The 11,284-nt window shown below is 45.0% G+C and overlaps 2 protein-coding genes and 1 non-coding gene across 3 annotated transcripts; 1 reads left to right on the plus strand and 2 right to left on the minus strand.

Annotated features, from left to right (window-relative positions):
* Positions 1-2,221: 2,221 nt before the first annotated feature.
* LOC133889579 (uncharacterized) lies at positions 2,222-3,200 on the plus strand. The gene has a single exon (XM_062330052.1). The coding sequence runs from the start codon at positions 2,286-2,288 to the stop codon at positions 3,024-3,026; it is 741 nt and encodes a 246-aa protein (XP_062186036.1). The 5' UTR covers positions 2,222-2,285; the 3' UTR covers positions 3,027-3,200.
* A 4,073-nt stretch (positions 3,201-7,273) lies between these two features.
* On the minus strand, positions 7,274-8,655 carry LOC133889589 (RING-H2 finger protein ATL67-like). Its single transcript, XM_062330055.1, has one exon. It carries the CDS (start codon positions 8,282-8,284, stop codon positions 7,700-7,702), a length of 585 nt encoding a protein of 194 aa, XP_062186039.1. The 5' UTR covers positions 8,285-8,655; the 3' UTR covers positions 7,274-7,699.
* A 409-nt stretch (positions 8,656-9,064) lies between these two features.
* Positions 9,065-9,136, minus strand: TRNAD-GUC (transfer RNA aspartic acid (anticodon GUC)). Its single transcript has one exon. It is a non-coding gene; the product is annotated as a tRNA-Asp (tRNA).
* Positions 9,137-11,284: the final 2,148 nt, after the last annotated feature.

The raw sequence follows: 11,284 nt of genomic DNA on the forward strand, positions 1-11,284 counted from the left end.
ATTTAAGTAAGAGCTTGGACCACAGCACGTGGATATTTTAATTCACATTCAGTGCTAACAAGAATTCTATCTAGCTTTTTAAAAATGGGGACCTCGCGTGAATTGCCCAAGTGAACTGTTGACCAGATAATTCTAGCTCTCTTAAATTCAAACTACTAATAGTAGCATTGAATAAAAAAAAGGTCATCTATTATCATAGTTATTATTACTCTTTTCAATTGGGCTCCTAATGATATTAAAATCCCCTCCCATCATCATTGGAGTTGATTCTACCTGACAAAATTGGACAAGTTCTGTTAAGAAATTGTCCTTAAGTTCAATTTGTGCCACGCCATACACCGCCATTAAAACCCATTCAAAACCATCCTCCTTATTTGATACGGTATTTTGAAAGGAAATCACCTTCAGTGATGGGACCTATGTCAAACACTGAAAGATTAATCCCCATTAAGATACCCCTGAGCGCCCATATGGTTGGGCCCAATTCCAAAAGAAATTTCGCCCCCCACAAAAGTTATTTAAATCCGCATTGGAAAAATCATTTTTTCCTGTTTCTAAAATAGCAATGAAGTCAAGACAATGCTCAATTGAAGTATCAGAAAAAAAATTGAAATTTAGCCAAGTCGACCTCTGCTATTTTAAAAAACAACTTTCATTGAGATCTATGAACAAGTTTTTTTGACCAAAACCACATTACACGTTTTCTTTTTATTAGACAAACTGGACTTCTTTTTTCAGGGGACCACATACAAATCACTACTAAGGTGACCGATGTCCTCGTCCATGATTTTCTCTGTCGAATCACCACATAGGTTTACAATTCATCATTTTCATCTTCTTCTTGTTCATCCAAAGCATCATTATCCGTGTCTGAAAGAACTTTGTCTAACTGTTTGGTCTTAGGTACAACTTCGAATCTGTGTGTTCTTAACATCACTAACATGACTACCCAAAGCTACACCTAGATTGTGAATGTTGGATGAAATGCGAGAATCAGAAAAAGAAAGGATTGTATTATTATGCTTTGTACCTTCAGAGATGTCTTCCAGATTCCTCTTGGCAGCCAATCTTGCTGCTCCTTCTACTAAATCCTCATCTGCTGTCGTTCATTGTTCGTGTTTTAATGCCGCTAGAGCTAAAGAGCATGCGCGAACCATACTCCAAAATTCTTGCGATAAGTTAGACCTCGATGTCAGCTGGGAGGAGATTACCTCTGAGAAACTTCTCATTTTTCTTGATCCAGGCCCATACCGATAAACTATTCATCCCAAAAGGCTTCTACTTGGTCATCATAGACCAGCAAATCCATTTGAGGACCTTAATTTTACTTTACACGATTTTTTTTTTACTTCATTTTTTCTTTCTTTTGTTACTCGAGTCCTTTTTTTTCCCCTGAAGATATTCTGGTAAAGAGATGCCATCGGCGTGAGTCTGTGACGTAAGCAGAGTTTGTCTGTGATTCGCAAACAATATACTAGCTGATCGCAATATACCAAGTCAAGTGCTTAAGGTCAAAATTGATCACTCAATTGAACTGATTGAACCTTCTCACGGATCGCGACTCGCGACAGTTTTGTTGACGAAAAGCTCATACTTTCCGCGACCGAATCGTCTCGGTTTACTTCCACTCGGCGTGCACTTTGGAACCGTTTTGGTGCGAACGGTACTTGGAACGGTGGGGCCCTCTCCAGCCTCCAAGCGATCGACCTGGATCGGAGCGCGAACCGAACCTCCGGACGATCTAGAAACTAGCAACAAGGCTCACGTAATAACGTTCTTGCTTTTATCATGCTGGGTGCACCAGTTTCACTGTCTCATACTCACACAGAACTTTAAGCTGCGCCACATCCCGTGCGGCACCAATTTCACGTGCCTGTGATTCTCCTAAAAAACTCGTGCCTGTGCATAAGCAGAGTTACGAACGGGTTGAACAATTGGCTCCTCAAAGAAAGGAAAACAAAGAACAGATGGTTACGAAAAGCCCGGGAGTCAATTTGTGTCAGCGGAAACCTGCATGGCCTATTCATTGGTGCAGTCCACAGTTGAAGCGACGGCAGACGGGCGAAGTCAACCGGACGTGTTTGCCCCGTTCCGTCACAAGAACACGTATGCGATGTGCGGCGGGCGGCGGCCCGCCACAACGAGACTTTGCGCAAGAACCCACCGTATAAGACCGCGCGACCCAGCGTCAAATATTTTTCTCATACCCAACTCGGCACTCGCAAATAAACCAGCCCTGCTTAATTTGCACAGCATCGTCTGGTTTTCCGTTCCAGTTTCACCCCATGACGAGCACAGGCCCGTACAACGCCGCCGCAGCGGCCGGGAAGGAGGAGACGGCAAGGCCGCTTGCTATCCCGTCCCCGACCGTCCACCCGGCGACAACCAACGACGCCGGGGACGAGGAGGCCGCGACCACCGGGCGCTGGCGCTCCATGCAGCGCCTCCGCAAGCGCCGGTGCCTGCTCTGCTGCTGCGGCTGCTGCGCCACCTCCGTGGTCATCTTGGGCATCGTCATCCTCGTGCTCGCGCTCACCGTGTTCAAGGTCAAGGACCCCATCCTCACCATGAACCGCGTCACGCTGGAGGGCGTCGACGGCGGCCTCGGCACACAGCAGCACCCGGTGTCCGTGAACGCCACGCTCAACGCCGACATCTCCATCAAGAACCCGAACGTGGCGTCGTTCAGGTTCGAACGGAGCGAGACGGACTTCTACTACGCGGGGGAAACGGTCGGCGTGGCGTACGCGCCCGACGGCGAGGTCGGCGCCGACCGCACCGTGCGCATGAACGTCACGCTCGATGTGCTCGCCGACCGCATCTCGCCTAACGTCACCGCGACGGACCTCATCTTCGGCCAGAACTACAACCTGACGAGCTACACGGAGATCACCGGGAGGGTGAACGTGCTTGGCATCTACAAGAGGGACCTCGACATCAAGATGAACTGCTCCATCATGCTGGAGGTGGGGGCCTTCACCACCGTGCAGAGCAAAACCACGGACTGCGTTGCAAACGTGAGATGATCGGTTAGCAGGTCGTTTCCTCCATGGATTCATATATTGTGTCACTTCAGTTTTGTACTTCTGTCTTTCTCACCCCCCCCCCCCCCTTTTCTGTATAAGTTGTAGATTGTTGCGTGTGTAATTACAATTTTATTATACTACTTCTCTCATGATGCTATAGTGCTCGACAACTTTTATGTGCTTTCATATGAAACGCCGTCTATAAGTTCAGGCCACCATTAATCAACTTCAGAGTAGTTTCAATCTATTCTGACAGGACGGGAACAAACCAACTAATCCGTGTCTTTGATAATAATTGGTAGGCTAACAACCATGTTTTTTCATTCTGATGTCACATGTTCTTTTTATAGGTTTATTTATAACCTTTCTCAGAAACAGTGGCCTTATTGATCATTCCTGCATTCAGAAAGGACAAATCTAAAAAAACAATAACCTTATTGGCATGACATTTGAGACCTGGGAGTAATGGTGTACATGGGCCCCTTTATGGGCTGAAGGCCTCACATGTGATGATGTGAACACGTTTTTTTGTGTGGGGGTGGCCTCGGACTATTGTCTATTGGTTATATTTAGCTCAAGAAAGTTCCTTAAAAAAATGTTTTGCTCAAGAAAATATATCAAGCTCCTGTAACAAAAAAAAAGAAAATATATCAACCATATAATCCAAAATTCTTCTGATCTTTAGAAACTAGACGTCCAAATGAGAAAAAAAAAGTTAAATTCAGAAATTCCGAAATTTGTGCAGATTTGCAATTTAGCCGATATACCATTGCTTCTATATTGGCTTTAGTAGTTCAGTCTAGCTACAGCAGCACAACAGGTTAAAGTATAATCTCGTAAAAAAGAGAGTATCGTCTACAGCAAGTAAGCCGACAGTCTCCCATAGAAAAACAAATTGGTTTGCCTCTGAAATCAGTCCAAACCGTGCAACTGCAGCTGTGTTTCATATGCTAGTATCATACAGTCATTTTAGTATACTCCCTGACTAGCAAACAGCCAGCTTCGCCGACCGTTCCAGCCCCGGTATAATGCCCTGCCATCAAGGCTGGCCCTGAGGGGGTGAGTGGGGCGGCCGCCTTAGGTCCTCAAAACCGAGGAGCCCTTTTTTATGTATCTGTGTATAATATACATATTTAACAGTCCGTATGACAACAGATAGAACTAGGTCTAAAGTAGCAGCTAGGTTTAGTAATATGTACGGTAGAACACAAGTAGCCTGGTTCCTCCGGTCCATAAAAATTTAAGTGACCTGTCTGTCTAGCCTATTTGACTATTTGCTTATTTCATATTTTTTTTCCGTACAGACAATCTAGTTTCTTGCGTTTCGTGGGACTACGACTCCAAAGAGTCCCGCATGCCCGTAGCTTCGATCGAGGACATACATCAGCCATTGCCATATGAGTTTTCGTCGCTGGTTTTTCTACTCTATAGTTTCTACTTCACCTCAAATGGATCCGATCCTTGTTGAGATCGTACGTTTGAAATATGGAAAGGCCCCCGCTTGCTCCGGCGATCAATGGGTCCAACGTTTGTACTGTGGTGCTGGCACCTGCGAGCAGATAGCTCCAAAGCTGCTATGGTTACAAACTAACTGCTGCATGTACCGATGAGTAACTAGAGCTGCACACAGCAAGTTGTACATAGGTATATAAGTATCTCTACCTAGCTAGTATGTATTAACGTAAGTATACGTGCATGTACTCTGATCCCTCACAATTTTGTTCAGCATTTACGATAATTTTGTTCCAACTTACCGTAACGGATGTATTTCAAGTTGTTCAAGCTTATCGTAAATGCTCGTGGACTCTATCCAGAATATTATTTTTGTAATTAATATATAAATATTTCAATATTTATGTTCAACTGGATCTCGCTTTTAGTTTCACCTTAGACCACTGAAATCTCAGAACCGGCCCTGCCTGCCGTGCCGTCCAATTCCCACGTGCGCGTGCCCGGCCGTGCACCGCGGCATCGGCACCGTCCCTGCTGCAGTGCTGCTGCTGCTCATTGTACGTGATGGAAACCGCGTATTCCGGAGGTAGCCAGGCCAGCCATAGGTTTATGCAGTACGCATGTACGCCCAGTCGCCGGCATCCTCATCCTTCCTGCCCGCCGTTTCTCCAGCGTGATAATGCCAGCCAGCCAGTTCGTGCCAGGCACCGCGAGTTCAGCACTGTTCTTCGTTCCAATGATAGCAGACGACGGAAGGGCCCTGTGTTGACAATAGCAGGGGCACCGACAGTATTAGTAGCAGTTAAGTCAGCAAGTCGGTAACAAATGGAGTGTCAAAAAACAGTAGCCATGTCGTATGCTTCAGACTGACTGACCATTATTTTCTGGCTTGCTCTGGCAAGTTGCAACCCTGCTTATGGTACCTCATGTTTTTTTAAAGTTTAAGAGATCAAGTTGGTTTCCAGTACAAGCACGAGCATGTTCTGAACCTGGACTCTAAAGCACGTTTGGAACACGGTATTTTTTTCCCCCTGATTCCTACCTGCGGGAATGAAATGTATAGTGTGAAATTTCTATGTCCCAAACAGTCTGGACTCTTCTAAGAAACCTTGTAAGGGGGACTTTTTGCTCTCATAGTGGAAAACCAAAAAGGCAACAAACACGAATCAATATAAGACCCACAGATGAAGATAAACAATCATACTGGTCAACAGATGAGTGCAAGTTGAAGCATGTAGATTACAACCGAGAGTAATGGATTAACAATTCAGGTATCTCTAGTCATAACAGTTATGCAAATATGCGGGCTAGTATGTCCAACCAGCCAGTCTTGATGCGAGTAAACCAGAAGTACTCATCAATTAACAACAGCTGCATTAGCCACATAAATCCACAAGAATTAGAAAGGTAATTGCAGTCCTTTAAAAAACTGCATTAGAGAATTCATTTTGAGATGATAAGAACAGTTGAACCCAGAACTTCACGCGTATCAATTATCGACAGGCACCATCTACAATAGAATTCCAATTTCCACCTGTCAATAAGCTTCTAATATCTTACAAGCTAGAACAAGAGTGAAGACAACAATTCTGGAATAGGGGTAAAAAAAAAAAGTAATTCATTAACAGGACAAAAGACCAAAGGGAGCAAATGGTCTCCCTGTTAAAACTTTTGCAGGAGGGTATGCTAGGGAAATGGATTGATGTTACTAAAATTGTAAGTCATGAGTAATACTTTTGCATGCTGATGCTGTTCTAGCTTCTAGGGCCCCACATAAACACATCAGCATTTTGAAATTCCTTAGTGTTGAAGTGGACCCAACTAGAGTACTTCCAAGCCCACAAGCAACTTCAAATGGCACCAAGGTATATTGACTAGCCAACAGACGTACAGTATGAGAGACAGGGAAATAGCGCGGCGCAATTTAATGTGTACCAAAAAGATTATTTTTTTCATTATTGCATGGGAAGAAAAATAAAAAATCAAACACAATACTAGTAGTATGTAAACATCTACTACAAAACGAGTTTGGTTTTGATATGCTCACTGTGCTTGAAGAAGCAGCACTTTGTACCGTCATTGTATGAACAAAAAGAGCAGTGATCCAATTCTCAGTTAGGAACAAAAAACAGCTAGGCTCCAATTTTCCTCTTCACTATATGCATAATTCTATATGAACCTTAAATTCATTCTGCTGAGGTCCAATATTAAAGATTTCATTACGAAGGTAAAACATGAATTTTGTTCAGTAAGAACATATATATTGATTTTAGTTCTGTGTTGCTTAGATATTGAACTGAGGGGACAAGCTATTCAAAGGCTTACAGAGTTAACTTTAAGAGAGAACAATACTTGTACCATTCTATCTAGAACAGACATTAACATGTTCGCATGCCAACAAAGGTAGCAGACAAATCAACATTCGTTTAACTTATGGGCATTAACATGGTCTAGCGCATCAACCATCTAGAGCTAAAAGTCTCCTGGACCTAGAAAATTCCCGTACTGATAAAGGGACTTAATGAAGAATGCTTTTGCTTAGCTTGCTATAATTACAGTAACAACGAAATGCAAAGGTTTTTCAAGTTCTCGTTACAACAATGAAGAAAATGAATTACAGTAGCGCATTCACTCAGTGATACAACTAATCATCATACACCAGTTCTCTACTTCAATCAATCTCGCCATTGTGTCCATAGCAACATAAAGGTATACATTACCATCTCATAATTAGAAGGTACTGTGCGTATTAAAACCAGCAACGACGTATTTACACTATCCCTTACTTAAAAAAAAGCAACGACGTATTTACACTATCCCTTACTCCATCATCTACCTCTACATTACAATATTTACTCAAAGTGATCGTGATCGCCAACCAAACAATTCTTTAGATATCCTACTCAAGGTGTGTTTGGTTTGAGGAGTGGGGTGGTGATGGATCATCCCACTCCTCATTTTCTTGTTTGGTTTAAAGAATGAAATGGGTTGATCCATCACCACCCCATCCCTCGTAAGCACATGTTTAGTATAAACATGAGGTATGAGTCATCCCACCAAAATTCATGGGATGATCTCATGATGTATCATTTCATCTAGGATTAATTGGCTCCTCAAACCAAACGCACCGTAACTTTACATCCTTGAACGTAAAACGATAGTAAAAAGGAGCAGTAGTGGTGAAAAGCACCGAGTTGCACCAATGTGGCAATGCCCATCCGTCACCTGCTGCGCCTCCGGTCGGCGGCGTACTGCGAGAGCGGGACGAGCTCCGAGAGCGGCGTCGCGACGGGCGTCGGGATGGGCGAGGACCTGCAGACGGGGCACGACGCGCTCCGCCGCAGCCAGGCGTGGAGGCACGCGACGTGGAACCTGTGCCTGCACTCGGGCATCACGCGCAGCATCTCGCCGTCCCTGTACTCGCTGAGGCAGATGGAGCACATGGCGTCGGCGTCGGCGCCCGCGGCCCTGCTGGAGAATGGGACCTTGGGATAGGACGCAATGGCGGTCGGGTCGAGCCCCAAAGGAGACGAGGCCGCGGCGGCGAACGACGAGAAAGCAGCGTCCGGGGACTCGGATCCCTCCGCGACGAAGACCACGCGCGGGACGGTGATGGAGAGGTGACCCGAGCTGGATGCCGAGGTGACGGACCCCGAGGGGTGCCCCGCCCAGTAGTCCCCGCCGCCGCGATGGCGGCAGCAGAAGTAGGACGCGAGTAGGAGGGAGGCGAGCAGGACGAGGAAGCCGAGCGCGATGGCGATGGAGTAGCCGAGGCCGAGGTTGGAGAGCGAGGTGAGGAGGGACATCGCGGCCGTGCTGCCGGCGGCGGCGGCGGCGGCGGAGGAGGTGGCGAGTCCCTAGTGGCGAGGGAGCGGCGGAATGGCATTGGCGGAGCGTGCGCGTAGCGGTGGTGGATCGAGCTCGAATACTCGATCGAACCGAGGCCACCGCGTGGGTGGGGCGGAGGGGAGTAAACGTGCGTGGTGACGTGGTGATTTTCCCCCCTTCCTCGCGTTGTCGCGGGGTTTGGATCTGGCGGGGGTTGGTGCGGGGCTGTATTTATTGCCGGGGAAGAGGGACGGCGAGGAGTAACGGCGGGGTATGAGTATGCTCTCCTCCTGCTCCGCTGCACGGTTCGGCTCGGCTGCGATGGGTGCTGGACTTCTGGGAGAACGAAAAGGCGTGTCACTTGTGGAGTGTCTGCATGGGGTGGGAGGGAAACTTATGTTGGGTAATGGGTATCATTCGTTTGACCTTTCGGGCGCACTGCTGCTGACAGCTGAGTGGTGATAGTCAGAGCGGGAGACAATTTTTTGGAGGGTATCCTGTCTTTGGATCGACTGATGGAGTTGCGCAATCTTGTTGATAGGTTTATCATAACTACTCTATCTAAAAATAACTCCTTTGAAAAGAGTGACATCCAGTAATCCAGTTCCCAAGTCGACAGCGTAACTCGTCTTAGTTTTACAACTCGAGAGCGTGGAGAAAAGTTGATTTCAATCTTGAAGAAGGTGGCACAAGGTCGTCCACAGCAAAGGCGTCAAGCTTCTAAAAAAAATAAAGTCTTTTTTTTTTCCAAAAAGCAACGCCGTTGCCGGGGATCGAACCCGGGTCACCCGCGTGACAGGCGGGAATACTCACCACTATACTACAACGACTTCGTTAAAATTTGGAGTAAAATAACGAATTTTGATTGCATAGGCTGCTTAGTAGAGATCCGAAGCACCATTGGTGTCATCAGAATCACCTGTTGCGCATCCGCACATCCCAGCAGCATATTCCCAGCTTCCGCGTTTGGCTTCACTACTAGATCGTGATCAGGCTCCGCCTCTCTCAGTTTGTTCAGTTGCTTTGCTGCTCCTGTCGACCCCAGGAACCTATCTTCTCCACTCCAGCACCTGCATCTGCTGCATGCCGACCGGAGTTCCCACAGCTGCAGTGTCGTCAAGGATGAAGCTCAAGCAGGCAGGCACTTGGAGTGATCTCCTCTTATCACCATGACCTCTGACTGTGAGTAGTCTCTCTTTGTCCTAAATCCCCCGGGCAACTCGTACTGGTCCTTTTTAAGTTTCGACGACGCGATTTCACCTGATCTCCTTTGCTGAGTTTAGTTAGTTAGGCTCATGTAATTTGCCGATGCTAGCCAAGGTAGAGTTCAGAGTTTCAGAGTGTGAGCGCTAGACGGTTCAGATCAACATGCTTAGACCCTAGATTAATTACGGTCATACGGTGTAGAGCGGTTACTTAACAGCCAAAATCATACACTTTCAGTTGTGTTTGACATGTTGAAAACACGGAGTCGGAAAGTTTAATTTAAGCTGGTTTGGCATCGGGATACATGTCGACAGACTGAATCCTGAAAATTTTCAGGTACCACATATCCTGGTATAGCTCTGAATTTTTCTCTGAGATATATTTCTTTTTATTAATATTATAAAATTAGACGTCCGTTTTAAAAACTTTACAGAAGTAGACCCCATTCGCCCAACCAACGGGAGGCAAGGCGATGCCCGAACATTGGCTGTTTTTGGAAAAAAAAAATGCCTATTGGCTGTTTTTGAAAAAAAAAATGCCTATTTGTTGGGCAACATTTGGATAAATCACAAAAATATTGTGGAGCACTTTAACGAACTATACTCTACAATTCTAATTGTTTTCAAAAAAAATTGTGACTATTTAGATGGTGTTTTGAATGTCTGAGCAAAGGAACACAATATTTTCTTAACTTTTGAAAAGTCATCCAATTAAAGAGCGAATTTTCCCTTCTCCACCCATGGTTGCCGCGGCACGGTCTATTTATATAAATTTTGCAGACGGATATCTAATTTTGTAATATTAATAAAAGATAAATATATTTTTAAAAATGAGAGCTCTCATCTGTCTTCATCAGTCATTTTATCCCTTCCGGGTATCGGCCCTCTTGGGCCTCAAGGTTGGCACGGGGTAGTTTAGGCCCAAATCGATGTTTGAACAAGCCACGCATGCAGCGAATTTTTTAGTGGTACTTCTCCTCTAAATAAATGGTTGTATTATAATTTTGTACAAGTCATCTATACCACGGAAAAAATACATTATCTCCTTGTGTAAGTATCTCTTAAACTAAATTTGTATTTGTGCAATTTATATTCTTGTTATTCGTATTCCTAAAAATTGAATGGTTGCATGTCACCGAGGATTGCAAAACTTTGACTTATATCAAGTTAGGTATAGTATTATTTATCTTTCTTAGTGATCAATTGTTTAATTTTCTCAATTAGGATTGTTTGTTTAGCAATTAGTTCTAAAACGACATATTCACTCATCCTCTAGTCAGTACCTAAATCCTACCAGCACAAGTTGGGTGGAGGCAAAGACACGAGTTTAGGTGGGACAGGGGTGGGCGGTTGTTTTCAAGTAGTGTGTGGGCAGGGTGGTAAGCGGTTTTGCCATTTTTCTTTTCGTGACCCTGTTTTTCTAGTTTTTATTAGATAGGAGGTTGAAAGGGAGGATGTCACACAACAAAACTCCTAATTTATATTAATAGAGATGATGACCCCATCATTTCATATTCCCACCTCGCATAATCCATTTGCTGAACACCGGTTAAGGTAATAACTCCACCTTCATCCAAAATAACATAGGAGAGTATATTCTAGTAGCTTGTAAGCACTCTTTGTAAAGTATCTAAAGACATTCACGATAGTTGTATTTAGCTAGTCGCACTCGCTTGTGAAAGAGTATTTAGGAATTGAGCTAGGAACTTGCATTGATGTTCATCGGTGCTAAAGAATAAACGACTCATGTAGACCCACTCGTCGGCACATTGT

This window comes from Phragmites australis, chromosome 1, assembly GCF_958298935.1.
Source record: "Phragmites australis chromosome 1, lpPhrAust1.1, whole genome shotgun sequence".
NCBI lineage: Eukaryota > Viridiplantae > Streptophyta > Magnoliopsida > Poales > Poaceae > Phragmites > Phragmites australis.

Excerpts from the sequence above, each read along its gene's own strand:
- LOC133889579 (XM_062330052.1), top strand. The coding sequence starts at position 2,286 with ATGACGAGCACAGGCCCGTACAACGCCGCCGCAGCGGCCGGGAAGGAG.
- LOC133889589 (XM_062330055.1), bottom strand. The coding sequence starts at position 8,284 with ATGTCCCTCCTCACCTCGCTCTCCAACCTCGGCCTCGGCTACTCCATC.